Genomic DNA, 16881 nt, shown 5'->3' with positions numbered 1-16881 from the left:
ATTAGAGTTCTTTATCTGTAACAGTGCAACCTTACTATCACTAAAGATATTTAGATGCCTCTTCTTGGGCTTGCCAAATTCCTTCCTGATACATTGGAGGGCCCTGAGGATGGCCAGGGACTCAGCCTGTTTAACTGTACAATGATTGTCCAACCTGAAATAATTCTGGTAGTGGAAGTCATTATCATTACTGCAGATGACAAAGGACCCACCAATGCCATTGTCTGACTCTGACCATCCATATAAATAATTCCCCAAGGTAGTGGTTATTGAGAATGACATTATAACTGCAGGTTGTAGCTGAGTGGTGTGGATTGCTATTAATATCCCTGTCAAACCCTTTCTTAATTTAAGGATAAAATTGGTAATATTGCTGATGCCATCACCTTCACCAAGGCATTTGATATTCCTTTTGGTTCTCCATAGAGATGTATTTGCCCAGAAGCCTTTTAAGGTTGTGAATTAGAAACTTTTCCTCAATATGCAGGTCAATCAGAATGAGATCCACAATGGCAAGGAGTCCATTTGTGGGGGCAGTTTTATAGGCCCTGGCAATGTGGATTGCCGAAAGCCTCTGCAAAGAAAGCAGCTTCCTCCAGATATGGACTTTCTTTATGCAATAGCCCCAGACCTCACAGCCATAGGTTGCAATTTGCTGGGTGATTGCCTTATAGGTGATCCTCCTTGCCCTATAACTGAGCCCCCATTTATTCCTGCAAATAGTAGCCAGAGCATACGTGATCCTTGTTGTTTTTTTATAGATATGGTAGATATGTTCTTTCCAGAGAAGCTTATGGTTTAATAGAACCCCAGATACCTGATCACACTCACATTCTCAATCCTTTGCCCATTTATTTTGATGGATGGGCCCATGCTAAGAGGGTTACTTTTGGGGAGGCAATACACTGACATTTTTTGTAATTAATTTTGAGCTTGACTTTCTCACTCCGCTCATGGACCAGCATCAGAAGGTGGTTCATATCTGTTTGCAACTTCCCTTGATTTGATTGGGACATTAAAATGATGGTATTGTTCGCATACCCTTGGGTCATGGTGTTGTTAGGCTGATATTCTTGTATACTCAGGAGGCTATTATACAAAATATTCCAAAGAAAAGGCCCGGACTTTGAGCCCTGAGGGCATCCCCTATTAATGCTCCTATGGTAGTATATTTTACTGTTATTTGAGATTGTCACACTCCTATCCTCCAGGTAGCTGTTAATGATCTTGTACAAATTACCTGGGCAACCAGACTTTTGAAGCTGATGCAGAATTTCTTTCTTGTGCAGACTTCAGAAAGGCCTCTTTGAAGTCTATGGCCACCATCAAAGTGTGCTTCTTTTTTACTTTTTGCTTTATTGATATAATCAACGAGGTTATCCAGTGCACTCACCATGCTCCTCACCTTACTAAAGTCAAATTGGAGCAGATGGATGAAGTTGATCTGGTCCAAATGAAAATTAATCCTTCCAATGATCAGAGTCTAAGACCTTGCCAAAGAAGGAAAGAAGCGAGATGGAGCGGTAGTCCAAGGGGGAGTTTGGGGTCTTCCTTGGGTCCTTTGGGATCAGCTTAACTGAGGCCCTTTTCCATATTTCTGGAAAGTAGCCTATCTCCAAGCACTTGTTGAAAATCACTTGGAAAGTGGTGGGAAGGGCCTCAAAAGCCTCCTGTGCCATCCTCCAGGTGATATTATCGTGTGAGATAAGTTGGGGGTACACTCTGTAGAATTAGTACCACTTAATCGGCACAAAATTGCAAGATTTGATCTCTAAGTCTTTTTATAGGAGGGCTTTTTTATAATGTTAAAAGAAGGATCTAAGGGATGAATTCTAGATCTCGTCAGGATCCTTGACACCAGTTAATTAGTTATTTTACATGCAGATTAACATGCGTTATCCCTAACTTGTGAGTAAGAGGAGTGAAGGAAATTTAAGTACAAATGAGTATGAATAACTAATATTAACCAAACCATTTTTATAGTGATAAACAAAACATTTAATAAATCAAAATATAAAAATATACAAAAGAATAAACCTAAACTACTCTACTAACTTAACCTAATCTTATTCTAAACCTGATGCGTGAGAGAGAGTTAACATCAATCTATCTCTGATCATATTACCTTCACCAGGTCTTTCGAATATTTCTCTGTATGAGGGTCTTCTTAAATTCTGGGTATTCTTCTTCTAACAGTTTCTTTGGAAAGTCCTTTAATTAACTTCTCTTTTAACAATCTTGTCGTATATTTCGTTTATTGCTATATATTTATAACTTTCAATTAACTGATTCATATAACGGACTTGTATGACGTACACTTTGTGTGATGACTGCCTTTATCTCATAATGAGCTCTTTTCGTGTGGCAACCTCTTTTCAACGGACTGCCTTGAATGGCGGGAAAACGTCCCTTTTATTTGCTCTCTAGTAATGTGTACAAAACTCATGTGACTCATAATGAGTCGGCCTGGGAAAGGAAATAAACTTCCTTTCAAAAACAGAAGTTTCATCTGTTTTTTGTAAAATTTGTTTAAGTTTAAAAATATTATTTTCTCTTAAATTTTATAATTCTTCTTCTCTACTTTGTTAATTTTCGAAATGACCCTCTTCTGAAGTCCTACAATNGGAAATAAACTTCCTTTCAAAAACAGAAGTTTCATCTGTTTTTTGTAAAATTTGTTTAAGTTTAAAAATATTATTTTCTCTTAAATTTTATAATTCTTCTTCTCTACTTTGTTAATTTTCGAAATGACCCTCTTCTGAAGTCCTACAATTGGGACTAGGAGCTTTATTCCTCTTGATTTTTAAAAATTCATTCTGAATTTCCCTAGCAGAAAAAGGCCTATCATCATGGCCAGCCAGATAGGCCGTAATATCCTTCCTAATATCCATATGTGAGTTATTGTCCAGACTAGGATCATCCTGCAGGAAGAGCTCATCCATGATATACTTGTAGGATTCACCAATGGAGTTGGTGTATGTCCCATCATCCTTGGCCATCGTGGGAGGATGTTACTCACCTTACACTTGCCTCTAGCAATATAAAAAGGGATGGACCAAGGGTTATCCTCACACTGCTTGGTCCAGAACTCCTTCCAGGAGTTAGTGTGGTTGTTATTAATAGAGGCTTTATATTGCTTGAATTTCTCTAAATATTCCAGGCGTTGTTGTTCTTTCCTTATTGGATCAGTTTCCTTCAGAAATTTCCTCTTGTACTTCCTTACTGTCCTCCTCATATTGTCCAAATCCTTATTCCACCAAGGGGTGTTCTGCCTAACCATTTTAACACTAGTAGACCCAAAGTACACCTTGTAGATTAGCTCTGTAAGCTGTTGCACAGTTTCTTCAACCTCTTCCTAACTCCTGATGTTAATGACTGAGTCTTGCAGCCACATGCTAGTAAGTAAACCCCTGAAGATATCCCAGTTTGTCTGATTACAAATTTTTTTTCTGAGCCTGTATTTGACATTGATCAATCTCAGTTAGAATATAATTGTGGTCGCTAGCTGATATTTTGTCCATGGTGCCACAGTCTACCCTACAATGTAGCAGCTGTGGGTTCCCCAAACAGACGTTCACCCAGTTCTCCCCCAGTCTGTAGAGAAGGTTGGCAGTGTGCTGCTGTTAAAGGATTTCAGATGGTACTCCACTATTAACTCACACAGATATCATCCCCTTGGGTTCTCCACTGGGCTGTGCCAAAAATGGGACTTTGCGTTAGTCCCCAGTGATAAGAAGTTGATGGGACTTTAAATCCTCAATCGTATGGCTAAGCAGCCCAAGGGGTTGCTTGAGATCTTTGCTTGGGGAGCAATAGAAAGAAATGATGTAAATGCTATGATTTTGCATATCGATCTTGATCATGGTGAAATACTCATTAGTGCTGTTGAATGAGCTGGCAATAACTTTCTTATTGTATACAATCAGCCTGGTTTTTGCTCTAATATTGGTAGAGGGGACAGTAAAAGTCCTGTCCAGACCTAACATGGCAGTTTTGCTGTTACAAAGATATGGCTTCTGAAAGGAGAGCACATCAATATCATGTTCCTTCACCATCTGTAGGGCTTTGGAAGATGCTGCCTGTGACCTCTGTAAGTTGATCTGTAATATCCTGATCCTATCCTTCATTTGGTTTCCCATATTTCCAGGATTAATGTGCGTAGAGTTGCGAGTATCCATTGTAGGGACAAGACAGATACCTGAAGGAGCCTAATGGTATTTAGTGTTAGCAATGATCTGGGCCTTATACCACTTCAGACATGGGCAGTTGGCTACAAACGAGTTGTGGTTCGTATCCATTCTACGAACTACAACTCGTTAACTGGAACTACCTTATTATATTTGGTGCAGTTTGAGCACTTTGGGTCATTGTGACGATTCTGGCATTTTTTAAACCTGTGTTTACGCCTGTAATGACTGCATTTTTGTTTTTGATCGCACCTACTAGAAATATGGCCGAAGCCGCAGCAATTGAAACGTGTTACAGGGATGTGGTCATCTACCTGTATTGTGTTCCAACCTATGGAAACTCTACCTGCCTCTATTAGGCTAAGTCTTACCCATGGGGACACTGACAGTACTGCGTGCTGAATTTCATCCCTATGTCAAGGGGTGATAAAGTACTGGAAAGAGTTTTCTTTTAAAAAGTTTTCCTTAGAGTAAGTGTCACATATGTTCGAATTTTGCAGGTATAAGTGCTCCATTAATTCGGCCTCAGTTAAATCTCTTGGGAGATTTAGTAAAATTACACTTGGAAATCTCTTTTTCCTTTCCTTTGTGACAATTCTATTTGCAAGATGAGTATTTTCTTGAATTGCTTTCTTTAGAACCTCTATGTCTCTATTAGATTTCACACCTATAGATATGTCTCCACTTGAAAGCGGTCTAATATTTCCTACATTTTAGGCCTAGTTCCTTGAGGGAAATATTCTCTTGAAGAATCGTCATTAATTCCTCAGCCACTGGCTTTGTCTGGTCCTGCTCTACCACCAAAGAGATAATCAAACTGTGGGCTCCATCCTGTGTCCCTTCTGTCCACCCACTCCACCCGAGTTAGCGTTGATTAGCCTTGTGTCTTTACTTGCATGCCTCAAGTTTTTCTTTACTATATCTGCATAGAGAGGAGAAGATGGCTGTACCATTACATTTACTTGTTTCTGCCGTAATTCTAGAATGACGCCAAAAAGCTGATTAGCCATGGTGTGCATCTGTACTGCCGCATCATGAGCCATAGCCCTTTCATTCACTTTGATTGCTATATTGCTACTGGAAGGAATACATGTAAGAATAGTCTCTAAACACGAGTTAATGGTAGATATTAGCTCCTCTTCAACGAAGTCCATAATTATCCCCTTCCTGTCTGAACTTATACAGTAGAACCTCGAAAACTCGACCTAATGTGGACCGAAGGGTGGCCGAGTTTGTGAAAATGCCGAGTTATCGGGAATGGGGTTAAAAAAAATAAGTACGAGTATTTCCTCAGAAAATACTGTACTGTACTTGTACAGTATTTACTTGTACAGAATATAACAGAGAATAAACTGCCCAAATACCCTTAAACAAAGGAAAAGTACGTCCTTTATGAAGGCATAGAGCCACTACATGAAAATGAAAATTAATGAATACACTGTGTACAGTAATTTACCTGATAAGACAGACCTCAGAAAAATACTTTATGAGAGCTTTTATACTTTTATAAAGCTGTCTATAATGAAAATTAATTAACTAAGGATTTTTTCGCCCTGCCAAGGTGTGGACCAGTTATCCGGAGTGCTAAGTTATCGAGGGACGAGTTTTCGAGGTTCTACTGTAATATATATTTTCTTTGGGGCTACACAGGACACACTCGTCTTGGCTGGCTTTTCCACGTATTGACAGATTCCTTTGTATTGAATTGGTATATAGATTATTATGTACTGAGATTTGAAATATTTTATTAATTCAAATTGGCATGTTATTTCAAATAGGTTTTTCATAATTTATACTTCTCATGGAGTCATCAAATTTCAGTTTAAATCAATCATAATTTAAAGTATTTTGATTTTTAGAATATGTATGTATTCTTAAGAATCAAAACATTTAAAAATTTTTTAGGAATAGAAAATGAAATGTTTTCAAACTTTGATAAAAATATATTTTAATTTATAGCTTCTTATATATTTTCTTTCTTTCATAATTTGATATCATCTGATGATTATTAGTTCAATATCATAATTAGAAATAAAGATTTTGTTTATTCTTAGTTATTATTCAATATCATTCTTATTTTTATATTAGAATAATAGAATGAGATTTTATTTATAATTAAATTTTTCTTTTATTTTATATTTATACTGAATTTAAATTTCAAAATTATTTGTACAGGGTTTATTCTGTCATTGCTAATTCAATTATTCTTGGTAACATAGAGGTGAGTAGTATATCTTTAATATTAAATGAGAATAATTAGTGATAAATTGGAATTTATTTATTTAATTAGAAGAAATGCAATTATAAAGATTAAATTAAAAATTTCATTAACACAAAAATCACTCTTCCAAAAGATAGTTTTAATGGCCAAAAAGAACTTTCTTCAAAAATTACATCTGTGATTGCTTTTTTTTATATCATAAAAATGCTTGAAGATTTAACTGTGTATTATACTTAGTTTACCTAACAATTATCCTGAATGTATTTTGGATTATTTCAGCATTTATTGAAAAAGAGGCTGTGCAAGCTAGAGACTAAAGTTTGCAGGAAATTTTTTGAGGACCACCTTTAGTATATGAACATGTTACTAATATACAATAATATCCATCACAACTGTGATGGAACTAACAACTTAGGGATTGTTAAGTGATGTTATGTAGGAAGATTTTATTTAAATAATAATAATAATCAGGAAAATTAAAACAAACAAACAAACACTCACTCACTTACTCCACACAATGTGAACAATACAATATGCACATACAGAAATACATTGACACTCTCAAACAAAAACTAGCTCTAAGTTGCAAAGACTGAAATAATACAAATGCTGTAAAAACAACAAAATGAATTATTTACAAGCAATGAGGTACTTTTATACAGAATCTACATGCCAAAACACTGCACATTCATAGCATAGTGGCACACCAACAGAAAAATAACATAGAGACTATTGGTCTGCTATTCAGTCCAATTCAGTCACACACACAAACCAAGTACCAGATCAAAAAGGAACAAGAAAATATGCATGAGACTCCAATTATGCCTTGTATATAAACATATATGACATCCAAAATGTAGTACAAAGAACACACAGTTGGAAGACACTTGGTACAGACAACATTCACAATTTCTGGTACAAAAATTTACATCTCCAACTAGGAACTAGACAAACATTTCGCGCACACAATCAACAATCCACAAGACATGCCAAAATTTCTTACACAGAGCATTACAAACATGAAACCAAGAAATGACAATTATCAAAGATTACACAATACAGATAAATCACATGCCTTCCTACACTACAAAATACTTACTTCATGCATTGCAAACAAAATATAACAACATTCATTCAAATTCAAAAATAGAAACATTCAAAATTTAACAAGGCATGTGTACGTTGTAAGCCACTTCTATGAATAAATAAACCATGTTAATTGTAAAAGCATGTGTATTCAATGTCTTCACCACCATGCTGAACAACACAACATTCCCACTAAACAATACAGTAATAAGGCTATCATAGAAACAACATGGGATGCAAAGAACAATTACACCTAACTTTTTTTTACACAATTTTAAAAATTTAATAAAATAAAATAAAAAATCATCATTAATGTGAGCAAATGAAACAAAAGGACAACAGAGTTGACAAAAAGTAATTTATTAGTTGAAGTAAGGTTTTCAAGTACTTCATCATTCATTCAGTTCATTTTTATGTATCATTAGACCATAACATTTTTGTCACACTGAAGTGCATAGGTCATGTTGTTTTGAAGTTCCAGACAGGTCTGAACTGTCAACAAATTTGAGAAATTTTTATTTTGTTTTAGAAAAAGAAATGTTAGACACAGAATTCTGTTTGTCACTTGTCATTGCATTTTAACATATAAAATGCAATGACAAGTTGTAAATCGTAGAAAGAATGCAGTTCCAAGATTGACCATCTCTGGTTGGGAGATCAAATTCAGCTCTGAGTTTGACCTCTCTCCTGATCCAAGTTAGGGTTCTGTTATGCTTAACAATGAAGGAGCGACCATTTGGAAAGCGTAGATGGGAAAAATCAACCAATCGGAATGGTCAATTGAGGATGGAGATTGATATAATCCCTGGTCTTCAAGGACATGAAGCATTTGGTATCAAATCCCTTGGATAGTCAAGACACCAAGTGTCAACTCAGACAGAGTGTCGGAGAGACAGTCTCTCCCTCATTTTGCAATTAGTAAATCACGTTTCACCTTACGCAGACAACAAAACCATCTTTGCTTTGCTCTTTCCTTTATGTTGTGATTGTTCATTGTGAGAGACATATACAAATCCGCAAACAAAAAGTTACAAAAAGAAAGATACGAAATTCAATTATTATCACACAGTATTCTTTATTCTCTCCGAATGAACCAGTTCGAGAGAATGGTTTTTTCCCCCTTTTTTCAGAATCCCAACTTTACAAACTTTATGCCTTTCTTCTATACACAAAGAAAAAAAGGAACAGACTTGTTCTCCACTATTGCCAGGATCACATGACAATTATCAAAATAACAAAAAAAAAAGACTAATTATATAACTAACTTACATCTAACTTATGTCTATCTTATAACTAATGAAAAATAAGAGTATAGGACAGATGGATACGGAAACAAAATGTAGGGAGAATGGGAATACCCAGGATTTCTTTTGGTATGTATATATGCTTTTGGATTATGGTGCCAACTTGATATCTTTCACACTAGAGTCTACACGGCTACTTCTCAATATCGAAAAATTCTCATTTTTTCTTGGATTATTTGTTGTCCTTACAATTTTTTTTTTTTTTTTTTTTCAAAATTGTCTCTTTTCTTTTCTTCCTCTTTCTTGCTGCTCCTTAACCTTAACTTCAGGTCACAGCACTCGCTTTTTCCTTCTGCTTTTTTCGGGATCTTTACTCAGAGTGACTCTTTTTCTGTCCGTTTTGCCCCAGGGCCCTACTTCCTCGTTTGTTCTTATTTACGTGGAAAAGATAATCCTACCCAAGGGCAAAAGGGTTAGATAAGAAGGTTATAGAAGGAACAAAGAAACAGGAAGGAAGGCTAGGATTAATTCAGAATAAAATATACAAGATATACAATATCATGGCTGACGGCCACAATGTATTACACATCCAGTGCTTGACCAGTCTCTCATCCACTTTTATCAACCTGATGAATATCTCTTCNATAGCTGTTTATACAGATGAAAACATTAATTCATATTAAAAGTTTTTAACTACTCAAAGGTTGCTTCTGTAACCAGGAATTTTGAATTCAAATAAGATATAATACCAATTAAATATTTTAGTTCAATAGACATAGACATACATTTATTTTTAAAAGATATCACTCTTTGCTTTTTCTTTCTATACAATATCATGGCTGACGGCCACAATGTATTACACATCCAGTGCTTGACCAGTCTCTCATCTACTTTTATCAACCTGATGAACATCTCTTCATACCTGCCTCGGGGCTACAGTCAATGCCACAACACCATTCGAGAGAAACCAAGACTCGCAATACCGTATTGTCGATGTATTCTCATCCCAGAAGGAACTCTCGTGTAGATAAACTGTGTTCGAAAACTACTTCAAGAAATGTTGTAAGCCACTTCTATGAATAAATAAACTGTGTTAATTGTAAAGACGTGTATTCAATTTCATCATCACCACCACCCACATGCAAATTGACCCTAGACCATTCCTGATGTGGAATTAACAAATTCCCCCTCTTAGTCAGCTTGCTCACACTATTAGGTTTAAAAGAACAAAAAAAGGTAAATATGATATTTTACAAAAGTAGAATAAATAAATAAAATGTATCAACCTTATTATGCTTTGCACTTATTTTTGAAAGTTATTACAAACGTTTTCAGTCCATATCTAGGACCTTCTTTTGGAAGAGTTCTGGAAAAAATTTCTTTCTTATGTTAGTGTTCCATTTGGCTCTGATGTATTAGAATTTTGAATGTTTCTATTTTTGAATTCAAATTCAAAAATAGAAACATTCATAACAACACTTTTTCATGTGTGTTGTTTTATATTTAAAAAATTTACACAATTCTTTTTGATAAAATTTAAAAACATACTTTAAGGTAATATTTTAAATCTTGATTGCTTGTTGTTCTCTATTATATGTATTTTCTTAGCACAATGTTGCCGTTGAGAACATATCACACAGGAACACTTTCAGAGGAAAAAGGTTGTTTTATTGGTGTGAACGGATATGCATTTCAGGCTTAATGCCCCTCTTCAGTCCTATTATTACATATTTATTGGTAAATTGATAACAGGTTTACAAATTTACAGAATGCATTGAAAAAATTAGGATATGCGTACAATGGTTTATATTATAAAACTTAATTACCTGAGATAGTGACAGTTAAACCAACACGACTGTTAAGAAGATATACACGTAGTTGAAAAAGGAAAAAGGAGCTAAAAGTTCTTTTGGCTCCACACTTCTGTAAATTTGTAAACCTGTAATCAATTTACTGATAAATATGTAATAATAGGACTGAAGAGGGGCATTAAGCCCGAAATGTATATCCATTCACACCAATAAAACAATCTTTTTCTTCTGAAAGTGTTCCTGTGTGATATGTTCTCAACGGCAACATTGTGCTAAGAATATACGTAATATTTTAAGTTTTATATTTTTATTTTTCAATTTTTGGATTAAATTAATCCAATATTTTTAGTAGTAGTATATTTAAGATATCAGTGTGTGAATTATTTAGTGTAAGTATTAATTGAGTACAATTGATGTTGATCACTTCATTTGAAATTAAATTATTAGTTGATAGATAATATGGATTATTTGATCTGAGAGTTAGTTACTTATTATTTCAGGTTAAGAAACCTCGTAGTTCAGAACTATGGGTAGATTTTAATATGGATAGTAAATGTTTATCATTTTATTGTGCAGAGCTATCTGAGGAACAGGTAAGTAAATACATAGTTGCATTCTTTGTCTTCTAAATAAAATTCTTATTCCAAGTAGAAGATATTTACATTTATAAGAGGGAATATAACTAAATATTAATTTATTTATTATGCTTAGTTATTCTAGACTAATAAGCAAAATAATCATAAAGAAATAACATTGATTTTCAATAGAAAAATTTATTTAAACTACAAAAAAGGTTAAGTATATAATTTTTAACCCTATTTTGTGATTTTAAAATTATAATATTTTTAATGTTTTATTTATTGTATTGCATATTTCAAGGCAAAAAAAATATATAAAAACTAAAATGAATGATTACATTTTAGTTTTTATGTATTTAAAAAGTAAATAAATTTACAAGAAGAAAGCTTATTTATTTTCTATTTATAAAATGCATTATAAGGATACTTTGTAAAATAAATAAAATTTGAAATATGTGTATATTGGGAAATTTTGTTTGAACATATTGTATTATTAATGATTTTAAGTTAGTAAACAGATTTATTTATGTTTTGATTGAGTAATTATTGATTAAATTAGAAAAATACAAACTAATTATATAATTATACTTTATTTATTTATTCAGAAAAAATATTTATATACTGTATTTACTTGAATATAAGACAATCTCACATATAGGACAAGGTGTGACTTTAAAGATCAAAATAAAGAAAATTAGATTTATTAATACAATTCTAATTTCATCTCGTTTAATAACAAATAAAATATGAAGTGCACATAAATGCACACATTGTCCCGCAAAAATCTTGTAAAATCGGCAACATAATTTGTTCATGTAAAACTGGACGATCGGAAACCTTTTTTGCCAATTCTTAACAGTTGAATTCACTCTTTGTTGATTATACTTATGAGTTTCTTCAAATTCTGATTTCTAAATAATCATGTTTTCACATGGGAATGAATTAAAACTTATATCGGGCTCTTGTGTAATTTTGGAATTCGATTCAAAAACTTTTCTTTTCCTATGGCTATTCATCTTTACTCCTGACAATACACAAGAATGATTCAAACAACCCAGATAAAATACTTTTGTTTTTAAACACCAGAAGGTGAGAATCTGGTAAAAAATGCAAATACACAGTTTACAAAAATTATATAAAAACGAAAAGAATCTTCACTCATGCATATAGGCTGACCTAGGTTTTTGAAGTAGTGAAAAATGGATAAAAACCTCGTCTTATATGTGAGTAAATACGGTAAATCTTTCATTCATAAATAAATGCTTCTTAAGGAAATCAAACCTGTATTTTACTGAAAAAAATGTTTTCAACCCTATCTGGGCTGTCTTCAAATTTTATTAAAAGTATTATACAAACTTCTGTATATTTTACATATAATATACAAAATCTTTTATGAAGTTCATTATAGAATCCTCCTCCTAAATTGCTTTCTAAAATGCATTAAGGTAATATGTTTTAAAAGGCATATATAGAGAATATAAAGAAGATACAATATATAGAATATACATACATACATGAAAGACATTGGCTGTACACGAGGTGTTTAGCCGATGGAAAAGAGGGTAAGGGAAAGGGGGAAGAAGGAAGGAGAGGAGATACAGTAGAGAAAGGTTGGATCACTCTGAACAGTGTACACATGGCTACCGTACCTCTATGTTTGATGTTGGTGTGCCTTTTTATGCTGCAAGGTTGTGGTCCCCCAAAGGGTGTAAAAGAAAACCCGAGTGTAGTGAACACCAATAATTGAGTGCCATCATGAATAGCTAAGTGTAAAAGTTAGTGCCAAGTGGCTGTTACTAGGAAGAATTTTATATACTTTATACTAATAAAACTGAATACAAGTGCGAATCTTAATACTACTTAACAGCTAGACAGACAGTGCAAAAAAACAAACTAACACGATGACAAACTAAACGAGATGAACGAATTGACAGAAGACAAATGAGCAAGACCCCAAATTCTTATTTTATTTTTTTATTATTTTATTTATTTATTTTTTTAAACATTAACTTACTCACTAACATACCATAACCCAAAACAAACCTAAACTAAACCTAACAACCCTAATCTAATATAACCTAACTTATCGTAACCTAACCGGAAACCAAGCTGAGTCCCTAATCAAACTTACAACTAGGACTANACAGAAGACAAATGAGCAAGACCCCAAATTCTTATTTTATTTTTTTATTATTTTATTTATTTATTTTTTTAAACATTAACTTACTCACTAACTAAACTAATCTACCATAATCTAGGATGAACCTAACCTGATGTTTAAAGCTAACAAACCCTAATCTAATTTAACTTAACCTATTTAACTTAACAGTTCCTAATCTAACTTACAACTAGGACTAACTTAAACAAAACAAATTTAGACTGAAAAGAAGATGGAAAATAAGAATTAAAATACAAAGTTGAAACACAGCTATATACTGACAGTTTAAACAAAGCAAGGGAAAGGTAAAGCTAATTGCCATCCGTACCCCTGGAGTGAGTCCTCTCGAGCCGCAGTAAGGGATATGAATGGAAATAGATGATGGAATATTGTACGTGTGTGAATGAGTTGGTGTGGGTTGAAAGGCCAGTTGTACTCTTCAAGAATAGCAGCTCTCATTAAACTATCTCTAATGTGATTGTACCTATTGCAGCAAGTGAAGTGGTGTTTGGTTCTCCTGAATACCACAATCACATTGTGGATTGTTCCCCAAGGTTAAATCTATGCAAGTATTGCTTAAAGTTGCTGTGTCCTGTAAGCAGCTGAGTTAGGGTGTAGCTAGAGTAAAAGTGGTGAAGAATTGCAGTAGTGTCAACCTTGGGAACGAAAGTGTAAGTGAGCCTACCAGTAGTGTCATGGTCGTAGCTGTCTTGCCAGAGAATGAAGATTTGCTTCTTGACATGATTGTTGATGAACGAGGTAAGAATGTAACTGAAAGTACTAGTGACTGAACAGGGCCGGATTAACCCACTTTGGGGCCCTAGACATTTTCTTCTTACGGGCCCCCCTTTCTCACACTAGAAATAGAACACACAAAAAATATAAAACAATAAATAAAACAAAACTAAATAATGTGAAAAACTAAAACAAATCTTAAATTTTTATTAATAAAAAATATTTAATACACAACAATAAATTTTAGTTTTTCTAGAAAAGTTTGAACAGTTTGTTTATAAATTTAAAATATTGAAATTTGTTTTATTAAATGTCTAACAAAAGTTGTTGTAAAATAACAATATTACCTTAAAAAAATAATTGTCAACAAGACTATGTCTTGTTTATAAAATCGTACTGCTTGCTGTGTTACCAGCTTAGAGGTATGAAGGAGTACATGTCAGGAGTTGCAATTTGGCACAGAGTATTAAGTGCCCAAATCATGCGCGCATAAAAAAACCTGACTTGTAGGTACTCGGGACCGAGAACCGAGTGAAAGTAAAATACAAAATGGCGACTCTCTCTACAAACAGGCAAACCGAAGTCAGGTGGTGAGAGTACCACCCACAGTCGTTCAAGGAAATGGACTCTGACCCTAGGACTGAACACGTAGTATTTTCTTTCTTAAATAAAATTTGTAATCTAATTTTGTAAATTTGGGAGTGCTTCAAATATGACATTAAAACAGGGTTTTATGTCGTTACAAGTAGGTTTTTTAACATTGTCTAGTATAGTAAAATCGTGGGACCAGTAAAAATTTGACGTTAAAATCAGGTTAAACTGTATATTGTTTGTGTAAAATTAAAAAAAAATAATTTCGGACGATATAATAGCCATGATTATTTTTTTCAGACGAAAAATTTTCGTTAGGCATCGACAAAAATTCAACCTGGGCCGACACGCAACGGAGAGAAATTTCGAAATTGGATAGGTTAATTTCATCGAAAATGCATGGTGGACGACCTCGTGGTCGTGGCTGGCGAAGTTTCAACGATCGCGCCCAAAAGCAGTGATACCAAAAAAGATTGGAGAATGAGAAAGAGATCCGCTTTGAGCGTCAAAGTGATTCCGCTTAGTAGTGTCTCCGAGACGTAGTCGTGTCCCAAATACGGTTTTGCCGTTTTACTTGTTTAATTTAACCTTTTTGGTTAATATTTAAATAATATAATATTTTACCAGTTTTACCAGTATTATACAGTTGTCCAACAGAAAAGTAATCTATCTTATTTACAAATCTTTTCAAAATAGACAGTTTGACCGGGCCCTAGACATTTGTCTCATTTGTCTATGCGATGATCCGGCCCTGTGACTGAAGACTTTGCAGCTTGTTTGACAAGATGGTCAGCAGTCTCGTTGCCAAAACTGCTGACCGTCTTGCCAAACAAGTAGATATACCCCTGCATGACCCTGGAGCTATTGGAAATCTATTCTAATGTTGTTATTTAAGTCTCTGAGGATGTGGTGTATGAGATGGATGAGTTTTAAGTGACTATCAGACTTTGCAATCCTGTGTAAAGCTACTCTACTGTCAGAATAAATGTGATAGTGTAAGTAGTGTTTTTTGTCCTTCCTATGCCTAATGTGAATTAAGCTCATATAAATAGCTAGTTTCTGCTTATGCTATTGAGCAGTGTGTACCTAGAATAGAATATAAAGAAATAAAATATATAATTTTATTTCTTTATATTCTATTTTAGGTATAGTAAAATATAGAGAAATTATATAGAATATAGTAAAATATAAAGAAGTTTGTATAATAGTTGTAATAAAAACCTGAAGATGGGCTGAAAATATTTTTTTGTAAAATAAATGTTTTGGTTTCCATTTCAAGAAGCAGTTGTTGGCAGTTTGGTTTCCAAGAAGCAGTTGTTATTTACGAATCTAAAAGATACTGTATAAACCTTGGTACCATGATTATGATTTGTAAATGTTTCTAGTTTTAGGACAGATTAAAATGGTAATAAATTAATTATTCAATTTCAGTCCAATTCAGTCACACACACAAACCAAGTACCAGATCAAAAAGGAACAAGAAAATATGCATGAGACTCCAATTATGCCTTGTATATAAACATATATGACATCCAAAATGTAGTACAAAGAACACACAGTTGGAAGACACTTGGTACAGACAACANAAAAGTTAAAAAAAAAAAAAAAAAAACAGCAGAAATATTCAAAATCTATTTTGATTGTTTAAAGTAGATATAGGTGAACTTCATATATAATTTTTTTATATATATATACTGTAATAATTTTGATATGAAATATAATAAAATTTTAAATATTAAGTTATATATGTGTTTTTATAAATGATATATTTATAAAAATTTTTTTTTAGATAGAGGAGGAAAGTCTTTGGGAAACAATTATTTTAAATTATGAAAGTGTATCAGAATGTAGCTTAATAGGTATTTATTTAATAGCTTAATAAGTATAAGTATCTAGCTTTAATAGGTATTTTGTACAAAATAATTTTAAAATGTAATTTATTAAAAACTCAATCTAACTTATATAAAATATTTCTAGAGTATATTGTCTATAAATGATTATCACTTAATTGTAGTAAACATAAATCTGTTACTAAATTTTCTGAAGGTTAATTTACATTCTTGAAAATTTCAGTTGTTATAGAGTAGAATTTTTCTTTTTGCATTGTATATAAACACATTGTTTAGGTGAATTTTATGCTATATTTTTTAGTTTGATCTCAGTATGATACAAATTTTGAACATGTTTTGACATCATACCAAAAGGAAAATTAGTACAGTATATAGTAGAATTCATTAATAATTACTTTGACTCAATTATACTGATGATGA

General features: G+C 33.2%; 1 protein-coding gene across 1 annotated transcript in view; it reads left to right on the top strand.

Annotated features, from left to right (window-relative positions):
• LOC111626957 (synaptonemal complex protein 2-like) overlaps positions 1-16881 on the top strand; it is a 62986-nt gene that overhangs the window by 27504 nt on the left and 18601 nt on the right. Inside the window, exons 6-8 of the mRNA XM_023370499.1 lie at positions 6363-6408; positions 11050-11142; positions 16401-16470. Of these exons, the coding sequence (XP_023226267.1) occupies positions 6363-6408; positions 11050-11142; positions 16401-16470 (209 nt within the window). The remainder of the gene's footprint in view (positions 1-6362; positions 6409-11049; positions 11143-16400; positions 16471-16881) is intronic.

Source organism: Centruroides sculpturatus, unplaced genomic scaffold, assembly GCF_000671375.1.
Source record: "Centruroides sculpturatus isolate CEXI.00-Female unplaced genomic scaffold, Cexi_2.0 scaffold531, whole genome shotgun sequence".
NCBI lineage: Eukaryota > Metazoa > Arthropoda > Arachnida > Scorpiones > Buthidae > Centruroides > Centruroides sculpturatus.
This window is presented reverse-complemented; position numbering and strand designations above follow the sequence as displayed.